Source organism: Colias croceus, chromosome 27, assembly GCF_905220415.1.
Source record: "Colias croceus chromosome 27, ilColCroc2.1".
In the NCBI taxonomy this organism is placed as follows: domain Eukaryota; kingdom Metazoa; phylum Arthropoda; class Insecta; order Lepidoptera; family Pieridae; genus Colias; species Colias croceus.
In genome coordinates, this window is record NC_059563.1 from 6891891 (window position 1) to 6917865 (window position 25975).

Below are 25975 nucleotides of genomic sequence, written 5' to 3' on the forward strand. Positions count from 1 at the left end.
TGGATGGATATTTGTGACTCTTTCACGCAAATACTACTGAACTGATTACAATAAAATTTGGTATGTAGGTAGCTGAAGATCCAGAATAAGACATAAGCTACTTTTTATCCCGGAAATCTCTCAGGAGCGGGAACTACGCGGGCAAAGCCGCGGGCGGAACTCTAGTATTTGATACTTTCGCTGATTTTGTTAGTATGTCCGTGTGCCTCCCGCTACACCCGCGTTATCTCGTTCCCGGGAGAACCGTGAAATTCCGGGAAAGAGCGCTCATTTGTACTAAATGAGACCTTTTATTTCGTATGTTATTTGACTAGATGTATCTAGGTTTCGCCCGCGGCTTTGCTGTGAAGATGGATATGTATGTTCTTTTGTAGGATAATAAATCGCGTATTTAATTTTATTTCTACCAGTAGGTACTCTATGGTGTATTATAATTTAGCATAACAATATGATATGCTACATTTTTATGTTAACAACACAGATTTTTATTCATTTTTAAACCTACTTCTCTTTTATATTTAGAAAGGAGATGTCATATCGAACGTAATAGAGTAATTGATGCCATAATGTACAATAAAAATAAATACTTTATTAAAACAGTACAAAAATAATCAACACTAATAAGACAATAAAAATTCCCATGCCATCAACACATCATTACACCAAAACAGCATCCCAATTAGGCAAAACTTTCTGTATCAACTGACAAACACACAAACTTTCGCATTTGTAATGTTCCAACACAAACAGTACAGTACAGTCAACTACAAAAACATTTAACCCGACTGAAACTAGTTAAAAAACTATTTACTGTCGCCAGAGTAATAAATATATGCAGGAGTGAAATCTCATGACTTTGTATTCGTGTTGCGAACGTATTTATTTTGGTTCACTTCCTTGTGTGGGATAAGGGATGGGATTGTGCGATACGATCCCATTATAATGTGGGATTAGGGTGGGTATTCATTCGTGTAACTGTTGTTGATATGATTTTTTGAAACACAACTAAATTACTTTATTTTTCATAAAGCATTCATATATTTACCCACACATTCGATACAACAGAAAAAGCGTGTGTGCTGAGCACACGTTACAGAAGTGAAACTTCTTTCAAGATTCATAGATACCAAAAACGTCACCTACATGACGTGACGATATTGCCATGACGCGTGCTTGAAATTTTACTCTCAACACGCCTTAAGAAGTTTCACTTCTATAGCCTACATGATATATATTTTATTACTCCAATCGCTTATAACTTGGCCACAACAATTTATTCCTTCGCGCCCTTAGGGCGACAATAAACACGACTGTCCGCGCCTAACCAAACAGTTTGGTCAACGCGACCGGAATCTCTTCTTGTTTATTCCCAGATATTTAAACGGCTTCCAAACGGAACTCTGTTTCTACTACATTTATAGGATATTGAATTTATTTAAGAAGATAAAATGAAATTTATGTAGGTACATAAAAAGATAAAAATACATTTCTGCCAAGACGAACAGAGGAGTTACATTGACCAATACAAGTTATTATTATTAGACATAAATTCATATTAGGTATAGGTTTATCGAAAGAATTGAGATAAACTTAGCTTTTGCCCTATCATCTTTCTAGAACCCGCACTTCAAAATTGCTGATTAATTAATTAATATTATAAATGTATTTAGTACATTTTTTATGTGCACGCGTAGCAAACAAAATGATAAGGTCTCGCAGTACAAAACAAATCATATAATTTATAGCCGTAAAGAAAATCGATCAGTGAAACCTATGTGAAACACATTTATCCCATACCCCACAAGGGAAAATGGGACGCAACTATCCCAACACCACGCGGCACGAAGCCTACAAAATTTAATTAATTATAGTCGACTGTAGCGACGTCCAAAATCACAGTAAATTACGTGAACATTGGCATTCACAATGGCATAATTAAACCAAAATGAAATAAATAATATTAAATTTATGATAAATGCAAAGTGAATTACAATTTGCGATTGTTATGGTGTCGTGAGATAATGTTTTAATTTACATGTGTTAGGGCTGCTACATATTATTGAAAGTCTAGGTTGAACCGTGATTTTGCTCGCTTTACTTGAATAAATATATATTTTTTTAATTAATCTCGAATAAACAGACAAATGCGGCAGAGGGCTTTGTTTTATAATATACTAGCTTTCCGCCCACGGCTTCACCCGCGTATTAAAAGAAAAACCCACTGAGTTCTTGTTCCTATGGGATTTCCGGGATAAAAACTATCCTAGGTTAATCCAAGTCACCTTCTACGTGTATGCAAAATTTAATAAAAATTGGTTGAGCAGTTTTTGCGTGAAGGAATAACAAACAAACATACAAACCTGACATAGGATAGGATAGTAGTATAGGATAGTACAGATAGGATAGTGATTCAGTGCCATCAGGTGATACATACATACATGAAAAGCATTCCATCCACATGTCGTTTGCGTTAGTGTCTATCTGCTTGATTAACCCGCGCAGGTGTATGGATCGACCCAGTGACGTATTAATTGAACTGACATTTTACCTTGCACTTAAGCTGTGTATACACTTGCGACGTGATAGTGAATATCTGTGCATTTGACATTGTTTTATGATTTATTTAATATATTGTGAATATAAGTTATAAAACGTTGTTATTAAATGCTTTATACAAACATACATTTATAAAATCATTTCATATAGTTACAATCGATAATTCAACTCTATTATGGCGATTGGATATTATATAAAACTTTAATTTATTTTATTTTATTCGCTTAAATGTTAGAATATTTAGTTATGACAATAATATTTTTTGCCAATTTAATCCATACTAATATTATAAATGCGAAAGTAACTCTGTCTGTCTGTCTGTTACTCAATCACGCCTTAACTACTGAACCAATTTGCATGAAATTTGGTATAGATATATTTTGATACCCGATAAAGGACATAGGCTTCTTTTTATTCCGGGAAATAGGATAGGTTTTATCCCGGAAATCCCACGGGAATAACTATGCGGGTTTTTCTTTGAATGCGCGGACGAAGCTGCAGGTGGAAAGCTAGTGATAAATAATTTATAAAATTAGATATTCCCGTCATATTATGTTTACTTCAAAATCTAGTCGTAAGTCGCAAGTGCATAGCTAGCCTAAAACTATAAGGTGGAAGCGGTATTTTTGAGTCGGTGTATTCCACTCCAGCGATTGAACCTCAAAGCGATGCCTTTTCTTTGCTTTAAGTGGCTGTAGCTTTGACTTATTGAAGTAATTGTAAGACCTGAACATCTAACTTGAGTATACTTAATGCAATACGTTTTACATTTGTATGACATTTGCTATTCTTGCAGTTGCGTGAGGTAGTACTATTTTTATTTCTGAATGTGTAATCAACGTGATTTTTACTTTTTTATTAGGTAACATCAAAATTGTACAAATATACTTGGTGAAATTACTTTTTTATATTTGTAAAATATTCACAGTTTATAAAGACAATAGATTTAAATGGAGTAAATTTTCCACACAGGTATACAACGTTTAATTTAGTAAAGTTTATTTGACAAAATATTAGTGAAAATACCTAGAATATATTCAGCTGAAAGCTTTAGTAAACCATATTTCTTGTTTCAATACATAAAAGCCATTCAAATGAAATAGAACAATAATAATTTTACCTTAAAAAATAAGCTTACAAATGTTTGTAACTATAAAGCCAGTAATACCAAGAGCTCTTTTTCAAAACATTCCAAAAACTTGAAAGTCGTGACAATAATTATGTTTTAATTAAACACTTGCCAAGTTGAACAACTTGATACTTAGGTATAAAATTAGTTGAGAAGTTTAGGTTTCATAAATTTGTACATAAACACCTCTAATTAGTCTACCGTGGTATATACTTATATTGGCTAGCTTAGTTATTAATTTATTGTCATAAAATAATGTGAAAAATGTTAACCGTTAAAAATTTCTGAAATTTCAAGGAATAAGTAATACCTATTTCAACCGGGTCAACTCGAGTTAAAAATTACCCTATGTTACTTGAATATATAAATTTCTACCAAGGAAATAATCTTTAAAACCAACAGATTAGGTAGCTATTGAGTTTATTCATCCCACACAAAAATACAAATCTTTTATGTTTACAACATTTGTATATCAAGAAAATCATATTTTAAGAAAATACAAAATAGTCGCACTGCCGACAACTCGTCGCTCGCGCACACCCAGCCTAACGCGATCCGGTTAAAACTGGCCTGAACTGAATCGCGCCAGTATTTTCCGGCCGAGCGCGCAACCAACGGTCAAAGCGCTTTCAACGCTTTTTGTACTTAAATACCGTGGGCTTTTGACATTTACCATAAGAATTTCAGAGTGATCTTTTGCTTTGGAGATTCACCTGAGTGATATTTGATGGTGATATCTATATAATTGTTAACGATAGTTGTGTGTAAAAATGTGAAGAAAGCTTTCTTATAAATTCAGCGATGTACTCGCAAAGTAAAATCTTTTCACCTTTTGTTGTTAGTGTTATTATGTTAAGTTATTAAACATGACGTTACTTAATTATTACTTTAAGATTTTTTTTAAATGAAAGTTTAATTTGGGATATGCTTTTTTTGACGGTGAATTATTATTATAAGTTATTTTTTTTAATTTCTAACAGACTTCTTTCTTAAATATAAATTTGTATACGTACACTATTATTATTATTAATAGCTATCGAGTATAAAGTTTTATACAATTTAATTTCCTCATATTTTCCACTATTATCGCAATACTTAAAAATAATAAATAAATAAATCAATCAATAATAAATAAATATTATAGGACATTATTATACAAATCGACCTAGTCCCACAGTAAGCTCAATTAAGGCTTGTGTTGTGGGTAAAAATATTACGATATCCAGTTTAATATCGTAACAGTACAATTCTCAGTCTTGAACACTTAATATTTGCAAGCATATTGCGTCTTAGTCAACAGAGAAAGAAGCTATATGAAAGAATTGAACGATGCAATATGAGATATATTTACCGCACGGAAATTTTAAAATTGGCCGGGTATAATACTCGTGTGCGCGAGAGAGGGTTATGTTTTTACGCGTGTGACTGTGTATATTTTTAACGTAACGTTAATAGTTTATAACGGTGTTAGAATTACTGGGTACATTAAAGTTAGGTATAATCAATATGCAAGTTATTTTATTTTTAATGTAGATCTGGGATTTGTGTTTCGTTAAATTATTACATGCTTCGCATTCCGTGTAATTTGCACGCCATTTATGGCTAATGTGTTGATTCGAATAATAATGTAATTTTGTTATCTTTGTACACACATAGGTATAAAGACATTTATTTATTATTGGTAATATGCAAAATAAATAATACCTATTGAACATGTCACATAACCATATTTTTTATTCACTTTAGGTATTTATTCGACATGTACAACAATATGACGTAAATGAAAAACTTACACGTAGGTACTGAGATTTAATGTTTTTGTTGAATTCAAAACCGTCAAGTTTTCTGATAAATTCGATAGCAAGTAGCAATCTTTGCCACGGTTAACTAGCTCTCAAAGGACGACTCTCTGTAATTAGTAAGTGTTTAACAGTCACCCATCCATAAACTGACCGCGCCATTTGTCACTTAACCTGCACGTTCAAAAACCATTGAATGCAACTAGCCGTTAAGAGTGCTCATCCTCATTAAGTGTACTGCGGTTATGTATAGAGCTATTAACGCGATCGGATGTGTGTAGACCCTCATATATTAATAGGGACTATACACATGTATTCGTGTTATACTAAAATCTATTTTAGGGAAGCACTGTGCGTAAAATTAATATGAGTACAGGGACAGGAATTTACGGATTGTTTAGTAATTTAATTAACTGCCGCACTAAAATTGTTTGATAACGGTAATGTTAAAATGAATTTTGATCTAGCTTAATTGGGACCAAATTTGGACTAGGATTTGGGAGCGAAGTTGAATCTTAGATTTAATTTTAATATATTGAGTCATAAATTAATAGTAGTACGGTTTATGATAGCTTGGCAAATAATAATTGGTTTAGGTTAAATCAATTTTAGTTTTATGGATTCACTAATAGAAAAGGTAATTACTGTAAAATTAGCCAAGAGATGTCCTTAATCATTATATGAGTATCAAAATACATTCATGTACTCATTTTCAATGAAGTCGATTTAAAAAATTACGTACCTAATTGTTTTATAAACTAATCGAAATCGACTTATAAAATGATGAATAATAATAATTCTACATAAAAAAGAGCGTGTGTGCCCGTGTCAGAAGTGACTTCTTTGGGAAGATTAAAAGATACCAAAATCGTCGCTTTACTCCATAACGTGACGGTATCGCCATGACGTGACCTTTAAATTTGACTCTCAAAGTGCCTAAAAAATTTCACTTAAAAAAATCACTGGCTGTAAATTTTGTTCCCATCTACTACTAGATTTTCAGTTCTTCACAAAATAATCTAACAAAATAAACGAATCCTATCCAAAGGTTGTCTGGCAGAGATCGCTTGAAAGGGATAAGGCCGCCTATTTATTATATTTTTATAACATGTTGTAGCTTATATGTTTTTCTCTTTTCTTAACTTTTCTGTATGTGTGTATAAACAATTTTGTATTGTATTGTATTGTAATCATTTTTAAAGCCAATTTTTAAAACACAGTTTCCCATAACATTTTAACAATATCCGTACATATTTCCGTATCGCGTCAGATCGGAACAATTTCATTATACCGAATGATACCAATATAATGAACGAACATTTTGCTTTCATATTTGCATTGATCATTATCAATGATTTAAAATTACATTATCTTTTCGGTTTATATTTTAGCATTTATATTATAAGCTAAACATTTTTATTTGTTTAAAATTTGTGCTTATGAATAGTCAGTCTTTTTACACTACTAGCCGATATTATCAAAGCATTTTTAATATAATATTCTAACTAAAAGATAATGGAGTAAAATTTAATGGCCAGCTTTACATCGGTAAAAGAATTCTCAGAATTGCTTCTATATTTATTTTTGTTTTTGTTCCAGGTCAATCAGGGTGGACAAGGATTCCTCTTTGAATCTTGAAAACAATAAATATTTCTAAATATGGGAAGCTGATTAGATGCATGATAAATCTGCCAAGTACTCAACAAGGCACACGACTTCTTAAGACTCTAGGTGTATTTAAATTATTAAAATGAAACATATTTAATTAAACAAATAAATATTCTTATAAAAAATACAATAATACCTTATGCACTCGCCAATTATAGGCATGTTCAAAGTACATAGATATCTAATTGTATAGAAATTAAAGACTTTTTAACGAATTTTAAACGCGTTCATTTTTATTATTTTCCCGACGTTTCGAACATTTTACAGCGAGCGTGGTCACGGGAGACTAAAATATGTATAATACTCGCGTAAAATAAAACACTAGAAAATACTATAACTAATTGTATTTAAGGTGACTAGTAGAGCAAAACGCGAGTTTGCTGCTAAATTATAATGCTTTAAAGTATATGATTAACTGCAGTAAGAAATCTCAGATAAATATATAATATTCTTCAGGAGATAAACTAGCTAGATAGTGTGTTGAAAACACAATAAAACTTATTTTACTCGATAGAAAAAAATCACAAAGGTACCTCTAAAAAAATCTTTTGATGCTTAAAAACCATTCTAAACTACATGCAATCATTCTGTTTTTTCAGCAAATAATTCTAAAAGTAACATACTAAGATAATACTGTGTTATTTTTTTAGTCCAATCAATAGATTTCGTGTAAATCGCAAATTCTTATTCCCAAACCAAAAACGTACGCATGTGTGCGTCAACGCCTGTGTACCTACACTACCGGCCGAGGCCCGTTCGTAATGATGCGCGTATGGCGTCGGGCTGCAGCTGTGGCGCGGCGTGTGTGTGTGAGTGGAATGAAATGCTCACTCAGGGCAGCGCCTTAATACAAAGTTTCCACCAGTTTTGCTTCGTTGATCACTAGATGGCGTTGATGTAATGTCCGAGAATATCATTAGGTACTTCCAAGAAACATCTCACGGCCAATTTGGACTTTAGTGCGCTTCAGCTGGGCTCAATCGCTCGTTTTGGGATTTGTCTGGATAATTGAACCATTGAGCTTTTTGACTGTGTACTATGGAGTAATTTATTAATAGATTTTATGGTATTGTTTAACGAAAATATTATTGTAAGTTAGAGTGGTTTTTAATGTATGTGTAGTTTTTGAATTATAATATTGATCATTTCTTTTGTTGTATTATATGCTGTTTGTTGTTTTTATACTATATGTAATTTATTGTATTAAACTATGTAATAGTTTTCTGTGTTTTATTTCGTTCTTAGCTGATCATTAAATAACACATTCAAAAGATAATTTTACGACTCTATTAATTCGATATTATTACATCAAATTATGAAGAATTTAATATACTTACCTTCGTGATTACTATAATATAGATAACCTTACTTACTACTTTAACTTTCTAGGACCTTCCTTACTATTATTAATATTACCTTACTAATAAGATGTCAATCATATAACTTATTTAGGAAAACAATTTCACATCTAACACTAATTCTAAATGACGCAATAATACGCCCCCATTTAGACATACTAAGCGCTAGCCTTCAGCTGTGTCCTAGGCAATTCAATAGGGAATAGAACAATAGACTTGTGTCTTATACAATACTTGTATACCATGTATACTAGCTTTCCGCCCGCGGCTTTTCCCGTGTTATCAAAGAGAATTCCCACGGGAATAACATGTTTCACCACACGAAAATAATATCATAAATCGCTCAGTTTTGACGATATAGAAAGATAAACAAACACACATTCTTATTTATATAGTATTTCTTTACTGTGAGCGTTTATAAATAAAACCTACAACATTTTCTGTATTAAATACTTTCAATAAAGTTGGTTTAAAGAATTTTTAAACACGATCTACATAATAATATTATGTAAATTTAAAAAGGGTGCACACAGACACATTTGAAGATATAAAAATTATCCTCACACACAAGTTAACTGAAACTCTAGACATACAATCATATTATGCAAGTGAAGTATAAATATTCCTGTAATTTTAAATCATTTCCAATTAATTTAAAACCTGTTAAACAATCTTTCCTTAATATATTTAATGTAACTAAAATCCAAGTTATCCAATAAAACTCCTCTTATTAACCTTTACCTAGATATTTCGGACTTTAGAATTATAACACGGACAATTCAAAAAGGACCCTTCGCATAACGCAAACTATAAAAGTAACCGACTAATTTAACGTGTAATGAGGGTACTTTGTAACTAACGCGTTTACGCTAATTTGCTTAAATTTTACTACAAAATGTTCATTGTAAGGCTTATAGTTGTCACTAGGCTTGTAAAATAAAAATAAATGACAGGGACATTTTTTTATTATTTTTATACTCATAACTAGACCACAGAAGGCAGTCTTATCAATAAGGAGTGATATCTTCCAGGCATCAAACACACTCTGTAAGGAAATAGTAGAAAGGAGGAGCAGGTAGGTAAACAAGTACATACATTCATAAATATTATATACTAATATTATAAAGCTGAAGAACTTGTTCAACTGTTGTGTTTGTTTGAACGCGCTAATCTCAGAAACTACTGGTCCGATTTGAAAAATTATTTCAGAGTTAGATAGCCCATTTATCGAGAAAGGCGGAGAAGAATTTATCGATATAATATCATCACGCTAAGACCAACAGGAGCGGAGAATTGCGGGTGAAATCACGGAGCACAGCTGGTAATATATAAAAATGATTATTTAACTATTTATTATCGACAAAATAATTATTAACTCAAAAGGTATCCCACCATTCGAAAGTATTCAATTAAACACGCATTAAAAATACTTTCCAACAATTAAAATAACTAAACATCATCTTAAACAAAAGCTTGTAAATGAAACACAGTTTATTTTCACAAGAGAAAACTATTTGACAACTGCAAGTGAATTTATAAAACATGCGGTAAAATATTCAGAACTGCATCCAGTTAAGTTAATTTCATTAAGGTCAAAACTTAGTCCCCGGGAATTAAGCCTGTGCCCTGGTTCTCATAATTCGAAGAACACAAGTTATATAAATTTAAATTCAACCGAAATTTTCTGTGGTCTAAGTTATAATCTATCTTATAGGAATATAGGACATAGGAATTCGACTTAGGGCCGGTTTTTGAATAAAGTATTTGACGTCTCACTCATAAATCGGCTTTTGTCTTCAGTAAAACCTCATCAATTTGAAATATTAAATATGTCTGCACATTTATTGTTTGATTTTGTCCATATGGCTACATAAGCACACCCCAGACATACAAAATCATCGTTTTGACCTTGGTTTTGACAGTCACACTATAGAGACTGCAAATGTGTGTGTTAACGCTTTATGATTGGCACATTTTTGACTAGCGTAAAAAAATTCGCGTTTTTCTGATGAAATACATCCGTAAACAGCACAATATCTAACCATTTTCTACGAAAAACGATAATCACAAATCCAAAATAATAAAATTACTTTAAGTCAATTTGATTAATGTTGTCAATCTTCGTTGCGTATCGTCCCTGTAGAAAAATATGGACCATTTTATGTCTGATCGTGCGGGGTGAGGTAAGTGTTTAATTTTGGCGGGAGGCGGAGAGTGTCCGTTCTGTAGCGTTTAGTTACTATTATGTATTCTGTGACATAAGTAAAACAATAAAACAATTTCGATTCTTATGAATCATCAATTTTATATTATTATATATTTTAAATAAGATGACAGAGATCCATTAATGTGAGTACAAATTAAAAATACTAATAATCAGTTGACGGAACACCTTATGCGTATTAAAAGTGATTAAATATAAACTTTAAAACAATCAAAATCGATATAATCGTTTGCGACTTTAGCTCTACATAAAGTCAGTTATGAACTTATTTACTCAAAAACACCCATTACACGAATTAATTAATTTTCATTTCCCCAAAAGAGCAAATATTTTAAATTAACAATTTGCAACATTTCAATCCCGCTACAGGCTACGCTCAGTGCCGCGTAGCACATTGCTACGTGATCTTCGTAGCACTCACGTAGCACATTATCAGCGAGTTAGTTAATACAGTTACGGACCGGAGTTACAACTGGACAAATATTGTCATGTCGCTGATGCTGATTTATATTTTATGTCCATAGGGATAAAGTTTAAATTTCAATTTCAGCTTAAAGCTCGTAGAGGTATTATTTATCTTAACGTATATTTCTAGGACATTAGATAAACATGGCTTATTGAGTTAAGTCTTCTGTATGTACCTTTTAGATATTAAATTTCCTTTATAAACTTGTATTATAGTACAAAGGTTTAAGTACCATTACATAGTATAAAACAAAGTCGCCTTTTCTGTCCCTATGTCCCTTTGTAAGCTTAAATCTTTAAAACTACGCAACGGATTTTGATGCGGTTTTTTTAATAGATAGAGCGATTCAAGAGAAAGGTTTTAGTGTATATTTTATTAGGTTTTAGACAAAGCGGGCGAAGCCGCGGGCGGTAAGCTAGTATTATAATAAAAGCTAAAGCTTGGAGGTAAAAGTTTTAAAATCAGCGTTTATTTTCCTTTATACGTAGTCTATATTTACTACCTAAAATTGAAATTATTTCATGAATAGTTTTAAAATTGTTAGAAAAATAGTGGATTGTAAAATAAGGTTGCATGTGAGCTACTTGATGTTAAGTGGTCACAGCCACTTATGTACAATCAGAACTCTTATAATTCACGTGCTTAACCAAAATCTTATTTTTTAGAAAGCTATGTATTGCTGTTGTTGAAGGGCACTGTAAGGGGTAAGTAGTTCTAGATCTTCATATAAAGCAGGATATTGAGAAGCAAGTTACTCCTATTTTCTTTATCTTCAGTCGATTCATTAACCCTTAGCTGGTATCGCCTTTTTTGGCAACACTACCGGTATCGTGGGTCAAATTCTACCCATACCAAACAATCTGTTGTAGAACGTAGATTTTTTATTATTTGTATAAAATATGGTTAGATAAGAAATAAAAAAATGTTTTTTTACAAAATTAACTTTATTTAATTTTAATTTTAGAATATATAAAAAATGTCATGTTTTACACGGATTTGTAATTAACCTTATTTTATGGCACTTTTTGGTTAGTGTGAACTTAAAACATAAAAAAAAATAGAAATGTTAGAAAAACTTTAACTAAAATATATTTATGGCACTTCTCATATCTTTATTATAACAAAAAAATAAATTGCTTCTGAAATCAGCATAAAATAAAAAAAATGACAACCAAAACCAAAATGACTTCTACCATCAAATATCATCCTCATCTTCTTCACTCTCATCTCTCGTATTTTCGTTCCACGTATATTTTCTATTATTCTCGTATCTCCTCTTTGTTTTCACTGTCGTCAGAACTTACTCCAAATACACTGTCTTCTGAGCAACTAACAGATTAGGGATTGTCTCGATCGCTGATGATTTCGTCGTCACAAAGTTGGTTTACATTTGGTATTCTTTCATTTTTCAATTCCAAATCATCACTTAAGTTGTCCATCAACTCCTCGATTTGTCTGTCGTTCAAAAAGCCCTCCAATGTAGTACAAATAAACAATAAAACAAAAAAGTAAGTAATTACACTCAGTGAAAAAAGTTACTTATTTGGTGTCGTGGGTCGACTGTGACCCAGAAAGCTACATACCTCCGCTCCTAAGATAGTCACGGTGCTGCACATCCACCCCCCGCTGCAGCTAGCGACGCACTGAGAATACTTAGAAGCGCACAGTCGTTGCATAAATATTTAAAGAATTATAACCGAAAATGTGCGCTTCTGGGTCAAATTTGACCCACGATACCTGCTAAGGGTTAACATGATATTTTCTGTATAAAAAGTACCTACCTTTTATATTTTAGGAAGTAGATGATAAATTGCATTAAGATTCTGTTTAGTAATTCTCTAGTAAAAGAACGAAACCAAACAAATTGCGGCTTATAATATTAGTAGCATTTCCTTAAATCCAATTAAAGGCTATCCTTTCCAAAACATTTATCTAGAATGAAAATCCGATTCGGTCAAGCGCGAGTCGAGATAATATCCCAAATGGAATCCGTGATTCTGTTTCACATTTATCTGATGTAACTTTTGTTAATTAAGTTGCCAAGTTTTTACTTAACTCAAAATCTGTTGAATCTTGGCCATGTTAAATTAATTTGGAATTTACCGCATGAGTTTTATTATTGACTAGCAGTTTGCTCCGGCTTCGCCCATGGTACATATTTACGTTTTCTCTCCATAAGAACTATCTTCGTACTTCAAGGAATATTGTAAAAAATAATTAACGTAATCGGTTCAGCCGTTCTCGAGTTATGCGCTTACTAACACATTTTGCGATTCATTTTATATTATAGAAGATGTTTAGAAACTAGATACAAAGCTGAATAAGGGTTTCTAATTTAAACTGTCCTTGAAGCTTAATTTATACATAGCTGTGCCTCCGACTTCACGTGGGAGTCGATAAGACGGCTTTTCTTATGTAATTTGCGAAATTTCCCTTTGATACTCCGCTCCTTTTATCGTAGCGAGATGTAGGTAATATAGCTTACAGCCAGTGAATTGGGTACAGGAAACAAAAATATGTATTTTAATTCGTATTCATCTAGCAGTTTTTGAGAAAAACATTCAATCAGTAATAATATTAAATACTTTATTTTACACCAAGATAATTATTATATGAGATAAACAATGAAAAATATGTATTTTCCATATGGAATATATATATTCCATATGGAAAATACATATTTTTCATTGTTTATCTCATTATATACCATTCAAAAGATAAGCACGTTCAACTGTACAAACAACTTCATATTTATCATATTATCACTACATAGTAAAACAAAGTCGCTTTCTCTGTCCCTATGTCCCTTTGTATGCTTAAATATTTAAAACTACGCAACGGATTTTTATGCGGTTTTTTTTATAGATAGAGTGATTCAAGAGGAAGGTTTTAGTATATAATTTATTAGGTTTTAGACAAAGCGGGCAAAGCCGCGGGCGGTAAGCTAGTATTCAATATATCGCAAAGCAAGCCGTGGGCGACTCGTTTCACAAATAACTCATTCATATTATTTATCTTTACATAATATTATCTTTTACAAAAAAAGCTCATTACCAACCTCATATAATTCCCTTCACCATAAAAATACGTCTCAAATTGCGTATCTAAAACTGGACCCACTACATGTCGGTTTCACTTGTAAAATATTCATTTCCAAGAATAAATCCCGCAATGTAATATATCTGATGTGGTTAGTACGTTGAATAATTTAGACAAATACGCTTCTAGTGCTGGCACTTGTAAATGTCAGTCTAGTGTAGCGTGCATTGCAATGTGAACCTTATTTCTTAGCATTAAGGTATAATTCAGTTTGCGGAATGTATTCTAAAAGTTATAGAATGTGCAATGAGATCAGAATAGGACGATTACGTGTGCAAAGGCCATTGTATTTCTATTGCTATTATTTTTTGCGATAATGAGTATTTTCTTTAGGAATGTCGCATGTTAATTGCAAACACTTTATTTCTTGGTAATGTCGTAAAGATTTCTATGTAGTTAGTGTTTATGGAAGTTCTAAAGTCACTCGTAATTATGTGAGGTAATAAACATAAAAATAAATAGTGATACAATATGTCGTGCATGCTAAGTAATATTAAATCTAAAAGTTGAACTGCCTGTTACACTGATTTGATGTACCGGTTTTAATGAAATATAGCATACAGATTCATAAAGGGTCGATTTTTATAATAAATATTTTCAATACCTTGAATGTTTAATGATTCAGTGATATTTAAAAAAAATCTTGCATTTGACTCCTTTTTCTGTTTTTTTTTTATGAATATTTTCATGATTATCATGAGCAGTTTTTGTACTGACTACAGTGACTTCATCCAACTGAAAGTGACGAACAAAAAATACCAATTTGTTTCTGCATTATTTATTACTAATAATTTGTTTTAACACATCTGTATTCTATAATCAAGTAGTGGTGGGTATTCCATATACTTATTATAATTAAATGAAAATCGTACTTAACTGCAGTAAAAATGTAGCCCCATAAAATGTCAAATAGCAATAGAGTTTGAATACGTAATAAGAGCCCGTCGCATTGAATCGAGTATAGGTAATAATCCAATTGGATTTATTAACAAGTGGTAATGGTATCGGGTCTCTTTCCATTACACCGTTGCTATGTATGAACTGATTTTATGCTTTTTACTGCGTTTATTTAACTAAATTGAGTTTTATAAGGGGGAAAGCCCAGTCTTGATACAAAAAATTAACTGTACAAATGTGAAACCCATATTTAATTATAACACAACTGAAGTTTAATATATCCATAACAATTTAGATTCTTAATGAAAAACTTAGTAAATTCATGTTTAAACGTTTCTGTAAATTATAGCTTATTTCCAAGGGATAAAGATCATAATTATTATGCTAACATAATATATTTTTGTAACGAAATTTTAAAATGTAGCCTATATAGCATATCTAATGAAGTCTTTAAAGTTAAAATTTTTCTTTAATACGAACCAGTAATTAAGTTAAGCCGGTTCATATTATATTTTTATCTTTATCATGTTATTAATATAATATTATGAGTAAAGATTATAATTAAAGAGAATTAATTTTCCAAGTATTTCGTATTTATGTTCATAAAGTATTCAGCTTCAATATTAAAACAGATTACATAAAGTGATTATAATATTTCTTCATCATCAGTCTCTATTACGTTCCCACTGCTGGGACACGTGGGCCTCCTATGAGGTTACAGGCCATAATCCACCACGCTGGCCAAGTGCGGGTGGATGTCACATGTCGTCGAACTTTTTAATCTTCGATATGTTGGTTTCATCACCATGTTATTCACCGTTTAGAGCAGTGGTGATGTTATAACATGCACAGATAATCTGAAAAGCCGTGTTCATTTATTAATAGCTACCCGACAGACGTTGTTTTAAATAGCCGTTAAGTTTTCAAATTTAACTAATTTAAGGTGCAATTTTTCTGAGTTTTCCTATCATAAGATCTTTCTCCTGACAATAACGAACATCAAAACAAGAATTATCAAAATCGGTCCAGCCGTTCACGCGTGATGTCGTGACCAAGGAAAATATGCATTCTATACTAATATTATAAAACTGAAGAGTTTGTTTGTTTGAACACAATAATCTCAGAAACTACTGGTCCGATTTGAAAAATTCTACCAGTGTTAGATAGCCCATTTATGGAGGAAGGCTATGCTATATAATATCATCACGCTAAGACCAACTATTTTTATAAATAGAAATTTATCGTCAGACAACGGAAACGTTTCAATTTTCCTGCCATTGCTCAAGTAGTTACTGGTTCTATTAAAAATTCAACAACAACAGAACAGTTTGACGTGTGCAAAACTTTTAAATGGGGATGACAATTTTTCATAAAACTTTCGAGTTTCATTCCGGGAGTATGAGAACTTTTGTAGTTATTTATACAATAATGCATTTGAATTGATTTGTTTACGAAAACAAATAAAATGCTGTAGCTAGAGGGCATTATAATACGGAACAATAATAATATAATACTTCGCATAATTATAAACTTCCAAATAATACTAGCACCTCCCGTGGCTTCGTCCGTTTTGTTTAAAACTTAACGTATTATATACTTTCCTCGATAACCAATCTATCCATTCGTGAAAACAGAATGAAAATCGGTTCAGTAGTTTTTTTCTTTATTTAATCACGAGCAGGTAGATAGAGAGGCGCGGCAGATGAAATCCTAATATTATAAACTAATATTATAAATGCGAAAGTTTGTATGGATGTATGGATGTTTGTTACTCTTTCACGTAAAAACTACTAAACCGATTACAATGAAATTTTGCACACATAAAGAGGGTAACTTGGATTAACACATAGGATAGTTTTTATCCCGGAAATCCCACGGAAACGGGAACTATGCGGGTTTTCCTTTGCAAACGCGGGCGAAGCCGCGGGCGGAAATCTAGTTGTATTATAATTTAAGAAGTAATGAAGCAGGTCCACATAGCCGAAAAGTGTTGGCATAATATATTTCCTCGGCCGACCCACGTCCGCATAGATTTTCACACTTTATTTGCTTCGCGAGGCTGTTCATTCTTTGAAGACCCGCCTATATACAATAGAGTTTATTCATAAATATAAACATATAAATTTTTCACTAATTATCATCAATTTACGGGAAAAAATTCAAGAAACATAATATATCTACCATTTCTCTTTACTAGGATCATAAAATAACTAATTTTATCCCACTACTAATTAAAAATATATATAAAAAAAAACCTTACCGATCCATCATATCGCCCTCCGGTCTATTAATAGCTGCATCTTTAGAAGCCGAATACACGTAAACCCGAGTGTCAGCCTTATACCACTTGATGCTGTGCATCTCGCCACACGACTTGCCGTAAATACGGCAGCGGAGTCGAGCTGTCTGACCGACGAGAGATGAGGCGTGATCTGCAAATAAAAATAGTTAAATTAAGCATTTAATTCCATAATACTCAGGTACCATCATAAAGAAGTTACCCGGTCCTTTGGAATGCTTACGTGGGGACACGGATCCAACACGCAGAACTTTAATATGTTGTATTTACTTATTACTAGCTTTCCTTTTTTATTACTATATAAAACGCGCATAGTTCCCGTTCCCGATGGATTTCCGGGATAAAACCTATCCTATCTCTCAAGTTGAAACGAACTGCACATGGTGTGCGAATTTTATTATAATCGGTTAAGTGGTTTAGGAGTCCATTGAGGACAAACATTGTGACACGAGATTTATATATATTAAGATTAAAGTATTAATTACTAGCTTTCCGCCCGCGGCTTCGCCCGCGTTTTCAAAGAAAAACCCGTTCCCGTAGGATTTCCGGGATAAAACCTATCCTATGTCCTTTCTCGGGTATCAAAATATCTCTATACCAAATTTCATGCAAATTGGTTCAGTAGTTAAGGCGTGATTGAGTAACAGACAGACAGACAGACAGAGTTACTTTCGCATTTATAATATTAGTATGGATTAAATTAAGTCTTTTGGTAGTGTCTAGGTAAATACATATTTAAAAGGTCGTTGTGACAATTTACTTAGGGCTGATTTTTCAATCCTTGGTTAAAACTTATTCGTCGAATAATGTATAAAACTACCATTTTAAAAACGTATCCTAATTGCCCGTATTTGACAGTTTACGTGACATTTTAATATTATCGTGTAATACTTTATTGGACGGATAAGTTGTATCAAAGCATTGAAAAATCGGCCCTTAAAAGTAAAAATAGATATAAAATTATACGCCAAATTACAGCTAGACTGATGGAACTATTATAGTATACTCATAATCTTTCTCAGTAGATATAGTTGCACTAGCTTATTCCTTATTGTCAAATCGGATGGAATTATTTTTTCACTTTTCGGTCTAGTGAAGACTTCTATTATTTTATTTATTTATTTTTATTTATTTATGCTTTATTGCTCAAGATAAATTACAAAATGAGACTTAGCCTAGGATACATTAAAACAAACGGCGGTCTTATCGCTAAATAGCGATTTCTTCCAGACAGACTTATTTTGCTTAAATTCAAACGTTATTAAACATACTTCTATTCTAAATGGTAGAAGGTTTTTTTTTTTTTTAATAAAGCTTTCCGTAAAATATTTTTATGGATAAAAATGAACGAACTTCGTAAAATCAAGAAATATATTTCACTTATGCATATAAAGAAATAACGCCAATAAACCAAAACATAAATACAAAAACCAACCAACATAAATTCTAAAGCATCTTCCTTCAAATCTTATTCAACCAGATTCAGAAATCCTAGACTAACAGCTAGAAACACGTGTGAAAGAATACAGAAAATGACATTAACTACGTAATCCTAATATTGTTGGCTCGTGTGCTATGAACAAACAGCTTTATATATTTTCTGTGGTACAAGTTATGAGCGATTCAATAAAAATAAATGTTTGCTAATCCAAAGAAAGTATAAGACGAACTACGAATCCTATTAAAATAATCGTAATCGTAAAATTAATCGATTTAATACGATAATTATGAAGGAATACAGATTTGTGTATGTAAAAGTTTTTATTGGCGTAAAATGGACATAAACAAATACCTCCGTGCTTAGTGTGTATTCATGTTTTCAATATAAACAATCCAAACCAGGTATGTGATCATTTATTTAACTATATTGTACTGCCGTGCTGTTAATATACCAGAAATAATTAATATTTTTCAATTACAGTCTATTACCAGACAAACATACAACCCATATTTATGTTTATATTATTTAATTTAATTTCCAAATTTGTACAAATATCATTATGGCTCTCGTTTTCTTACAAAATATCCGCTTCATTCTTCACACACCTAAATGTTATACAAAATTAAACCTTCCACAATTATCATAAAATCGCTTTCAGCTTACACGTTACTACGCTACATAAGACGTTATTCCGAGATGTGAACATAATCCGTTCGTGAATACCCTTGTTGCTGTGAAATGGATTTTTGTGCTCTTTTAGATTATTGTTCAATCTCTGACATCATCATCCTATTATGTTAATAGTTATTTTGTATTTTACATTTACAGAATTAGCTCCAAAAAGGATGTAACGATTTTGAAAGTACTTGTAGAGCTGTGGTAGAGGTACATTATTTTTAGTTACATATAATATATTTTTTTCGTTTCTTCTAACCAGGTGGAGTCAGGGTGAACCGGTAGTATATATTTTGTTTTACGCTTTCACACCAGTATACAGAACATATTAAAAATTGAAAGAGAAATATAATAATTTTCGACTACATTAAATTCTGTACAACGATTTCATCAAATATCAACTTTCCGTTAAAAAGTTTATTAATTTCTCAAATCAAAATTTCCATATAACACTTATTACAAGCATAAAAAATCCTTAATCCCAGCTCAGTATATAAACACAAACAGAAACAAAGTCAAACTGGAATTTCCATCCGAAATTAAATAATCCTGGATCAAGATGACCGATCCTTGAGGGTCGAGGATTATGACCGTAACAATAAAATTACAATCCTAACGCAATTTGCACGTATTTAGACGCCCTTTATTAAATCTATCTTATACCGGCTTCGCTGAGTGCTGTAAATAAATATATTGCAATATAAATCCGCTTCGTTGCAACGTGATATACAGACACATAAACAAACACATTTAAATTTATAACATCTATTTTTACTGCGAATTTTAAATGATAGGTTTACCGTAGCTTAGCCTATATAATTCTCTAGCTTCCTGACTAGCTGCAGACACAAAAATCATTAATAGTGACGTTACAGAAAGACAAACATAATAATATATACTAAAGATTTTATAATATGTATTAGTAAGGCTTATATTAATCCCAACCGCGACCGCCTCCTTGGTACAGTGGTTGACGCGTGGGCCGAGGGGCCTGAGTTCGATTCCCGGTGGAGACGAAGAAAAAAAATGTCTCGGTCTGGCAGGACACAGAAGGCGTATCACCTACTTGTCCCTAAAGAAAATCGATCATGTATGCATAATGCATCTGCCCCTTACCCCACTTGGGGACACTGGGCTTCACTTATATTAATCCGGAATAAAAATTTACCTATTTGTACGGTACAGAGGTACTATGCCGATATAATCACGAATACTTTTAAAATTCGCAATTAAAACAAAACGAAGTAACATTATGGTCAATATAGTTAGTCATTATAAGTTTATAAGCTCATATCACTCGTGAATCAACCCCTTCTCTAGTAAACGACATTTAACTGTAAAAAACTGACAGTAAAGGTCATTTAAATTCCGTAAAAAACTGTAGGTTTTCCAACCATCTAGCACATGGAGTAGATAATTGAACTGTCAACTGTCGACATCGTTTAAAATCGACATAAGCCGTAACGCATCCAGTGTTTGTCGAGCCGTGTTAGTGTAAAATTCAGTTTTTTGGGTGTAAAAACATTTTTAGTTATTGATAGATAAAGCACTTTATTAACGTACTAGCTGTGCCACGCAGTTTTACCCGTTCCGCTCGTATTGGTCTTAGCGTGATGGTGCCTCGTCAATAAATGGGCTATCAATATTGAAATAATTTTTCAGATCGAACCTGATATTAGTGCGTGCTAACAAACGAACTCTTCAGGTTTATAATATACTAGCTTCCCGCCCGCGGCATCGCCCGCTTTGTATAAAACCTAATAAATTATATACTAAAACCTTCCTCTTGAATCACTATATCTATTAAAAAAAACCGTATCGAAATCATTTGCGTAGTTTTAAAGATTTAAGCATACAAAGGGACATAGGGGCAGAGAAAGCGACTTTATTTTATACTAGCTTTCCGCCCTCGGCTTCGCCCGCGCAGTCAAAGAAAAACCCGCATAGTTCCCGTTCCCGTGGGATTTCCGGGATTGCGTCATTTTCCTGGGATAAAAGGTAGCCTATGTCCTTTCTCGGGTATCAAAATATCTCTATAGCAAATTTCATGAAAATTGGTTCGGTAGTTTAGGCGTGATTGAGTAACAGACAGACAGACAGAGTTACTTTCGCATTTATAATATTAGTATGGATTATGTAGTGAAGTAGAGATTGCAACTAACTGTTTAGGTATATTAAATCGCGCAAGATTATCCTGCCTCTATAATACTACACTAATATTGATACAAGGTATTAACTTCATATAAGAAAATAAAAGAGAAAACTACATGTTTACTTTAAAACTCATCTCAAACTCAAAGCATATTGAATGTAGTTAAAATTAAATTTAAACTTCATATTTATAGGAAAGTTGAGCTTGTTAGCGAGTTGACATTTTTTATCACTTATTATCAGAAAATTCGCGAAAATTCCGTTGTCGTGTGTTAATTAAAACATTTTTAGTGATCTAATTAGAAAGATACATTTTGTTAACATTTTGGTAACTAGACTTGTTCGTGGAAAGAAAATTTTATTTTATAACGTGTGTTTCTCAAAAAAGGTATAATAATTTAGAACTAATCAGTTATCTAACGCATGTGTGACAAACTAAATTAAACTCTTACTCTTAGAGCTAGCGCGTAAGAGCAACTTTTGTCTCCGCAACAATTTTGTCTCTCCCATCAACTCTATTCTTCTCAAATACTAGATTTCAGCAGGCGGCTCTGTCCGCTTTTGTTATATACTAAAAACTTCCTCAAGAACCACAACTTGGTTAAGTTTAACTCTTCGAAAACACAGGCCTGCCTGTTTACAGCTAAACGCACCGACTTAAATTTAACACCTAGTTTTCAGGATGTGTCCTTGGAATTGTCCAATGAACTGGAGCTTCTAGGCCTAAAGCTCTCCTCTAACCTCAACTTTAAAACCTTCATTGAGTCCAAGGTGCAAGTTGCCGCCAAGAAGCTGGGAATTCTCTCCAAAGTGGCGGAATTCTTCACACCGGAACAGCTCCTAAACCTTTATAAGGCTCAAGTTCGGTCGGGTGTGGAGTATTGTTCTCACCTTTGGGCTGGTGCAGCAAAATACCAACTTAGCGCCTTGGACTCGATTGAAAAACGAGCGATAAGGCTTATCGGGAATGAGGCCCTCACCACCTCGAAATTACACAGCTTGGAACATCGTCGAAAAGTGGCTAGTTTGGCAGTCTTCTACAGGATCTATCATGGTGAATGTGCTGAAGAACTGCATAACCTGATACCTGCTTCTCCTTTTTACCACCGGTCGAGTCGACGCGGTGCTGGTCTCCACCCCTATGTCATCGACATTCCACCTATACGCACTAAGCGTTACGCTTCTTCCTTTCTCGTGCGTACCAGTAGGGAATGGAACAATCTTCCGGCCTGCGTGTTTCCTGATAATTATAATCTGGACTTATTCAAAAGAAAAGTGAATAGGCATCTATTAGGTCAGCATGTTCCATCCTAGACCATGCTTATCGCTTTCCATCAGGCGAAGCGATGGTCAAATGCTTGCCTAATCTTGAATAAAAAAAAAAAAAAAAAAAAACTGCATTCGTTGTGTAGTTTTAAATATCTAATCTATACTAATATTATAAAGCTGAAGAGTTTGTTTGTTTGATTGATTGTTTGTTTGTTTGTTTGTTTGTTTGTTTGAACGCGCTAATCTCGGGAACTACAGGGGCCTTAGACAAAGTAACAATTACAAAACGATGACGAAGTTAGAAATCGCAAAAATGTATGGGATTGACATTAGATAGACCACGTGATCTAACGCGGCGTATGTCAATCCCATACATTTTTGCCTTTTCTAACTTCGTTATCGTTTTTTTAATTCTGTGCCTCCAGTGAATAAGGGAGTAAGACGAGTTATTCCCTTTGGTTTTTATTGCACCATTGGATTCAGCTCGTCAAAATACACAACATATCAAAAGGACATATCTCTAGCTGCATCCTAACCCATTTTTTCGAATGACCCAAACGGTATAAGTAGGGTGTGATTAACGGTATAAGTTACCTTATCCATCATTTTAGGCAATCGCAAAGGAACTATTCGTCTCGAGTCAAAATAACCCACGAACACAAGGACGTATGTGTAGTTATACTTTTTGAATAAAGACATAACTCATTTTGTTCCATCCGTGCTAACACTATTTTAGTATATAAACGCATTTGTGTCATTTTTCTAACATGAGCATAAAGGAACAACTCTTAGTGTCATTGGTTCAAGTGACGAAATGAGACAGTTTCGCATTAATGCCGTGTTGCTATTGGTCTATTTGAATACTGCAGGAAACAACAGACACTATTTCTTTTTGCTTTATAATATTTTTCAATCGTTTTTTCAATAAATATGCAACAATAAATCTTTATATTATTTAAAAAAAAAGGTATTTATCAGTCAACTTGGGATACTAATAATATTTCTATGGAAATTAACTATTTTTTGCAATAGATAAAAATACAGTTTTAATTAACACATTAAGTGCATTTAATGATATTATACTATTTGTTTATATAAATACAGAACGATAATTGAATTATCTAAAAAAGCCAACAAAAATGTTAAACTTTTCTTCTTATAATTGGGTAAGTTTTATAAAAAATAACTACTTAGTTTTTTTTTAATTTAATCTAACCAATAATACTATAATTATAGACGCATAGAAAAAAAAATTATAACCAGTCTTGACAATTATGAATATTGTGTTCTCTCTCATATAGCGTTTTAGCCACTGTAATTTGCCTTTTTTATAGGAAAAAATCCGCAATATCGATACTATTTTGGTCCTGCATAATCGTTAACATATTATGGATACTCTGGTACCACATATTTTGAAAAAATTGGGATATTGTCACGTAGAGTCTCTTCAAGTCGTATTTGCATCCAAGGCACCTTCAAATCTGTGCTTAATTTTTTCATAAAATCTCTGCGGCTCATTGTTTTTTCTTTATTTATCTATATTTATTTTGATATTATAAGATATAGAAATTGTTAAAATTTCATATCATGCTGTAAAATATCGCCACAGACCACCTATACCTTTCCCTGTAAGGTAACTGAACATACAGGAATATGGTTTTCGAGCTTCTCTTATCTCTTTATAGTGCTTGTATCCTCAATGTATAACCACCATGACATATTCGTTTATAACCACCAGACAACATCTCAGCCACCCAATCCTCTTTCTTGGAGTCCAAATCCAGCGGAGGACAACAGTCATTTACTAAAATTGAAGGTTTTTCGTCCTAGTGTTAAAGTTTTCTGGATCCTATTTTATACCCAATATATAGTATATATATAATATCATGTAAAACGTGACTTGGAAAAAAAATATTCAAATAAATCACAAAATATTTTTTTTAAACAATCGTAAAAGTTACGAAAAGCCCAATTATACGTCAAAATGACGTACAACATCCTCTTTACTACAAAATGGCGGAATTTACCGGGAAGAGCCAACTATGTACTGCTAGGTCTCGACGGCTAATGAGTTGTTTCTGGATTTCGAAGTGATTCGATGGTAAATATAGAAAAGACAAAGATATTTCGCCGCGGTGTACATCAAATTTACGTAGATTGGACTTCTAAGGTTAAATGCATAAACACCTAAATGTTGTTTTGTTTTTATTATATCTAATAACGATAAAAAATCCGTTGATTTCATTCGTTTTTCAAGCTACATGCATGGTTGTTCCACTAAAAGGCCTCAATTGAGTCATAAAGTACACAAATTTCAAGCATGATAAGTCGCATTATTTCTATAAAACCAAAACTGGCAATAATATAAGTCGTGTTATGCAACTATGAACATAGTGCATTAGGGCATAAGTCGTTATATTGCAAAGAGCAAAAAAAAAATTATGTGAATACATTGAGTTATTCCATGAAGTACTCGTTCATAAGGCCACAACTACAAAAAAACACGAAAAAAGTATATTTATGGGGTTGTTACAATATCTGTTTATATGTAAAACTAAAGTCTAACATCATATCTTACCCATACAAGCTTAAAAATTTGAAGTTACAAAGATTTAGTGTTGATATATAGTTTTTTGTCTCTCCTGAAAAGTGCTGTTTTTGAGTTATTCCCTTATTCACTGGAGGCACAGAATTGTTACTTTGTCTACAGGCTCTGGTTCAATTTGAAAAATTCTTTCGGTGTTAGATAGCTCATTTATCGAGGAAGGTTATAGGCTATAAAACATCATGCTACGGTCAACAGGAGTGGAGCTACGGGGGTGAAACCGCGCGGAGCAGCTAGTCCTAGATATGGACGGAGAAACAGCGAGACTCAATTCTTTTATACTACAAAATAGAAATCTAAACAAAAATTAGAAAACAACTTCCAAAACTTTATTTCCTA

General features: G+C 32.6%; 1 protein-coding gene across 10 annotated transcripts in view; it reads right to left on the minus strand.

The window, feature by feature from the left end:
* The window catches only part of LOC123703740 (hemicentin-1-like), a 321559-nt gene that overhangs the window by 159416 nt on the left and 136168 nt on the right, over positions 1-25975 (minus strand). For all 10 annotated transcript variants that reach the window (XM_045651847.1, XM_045651851.1, XM_045651849.1 and 7 more), the window contains exon 2: positions 17457-17628. In XM_045651847.1, coding sequence (XP_045507803.1) covers positions 17457-17628 — 172 coding nt within the window. The remainder of the gene's footprint in view (positions 1-17456; positions 17629-25975) is intronic.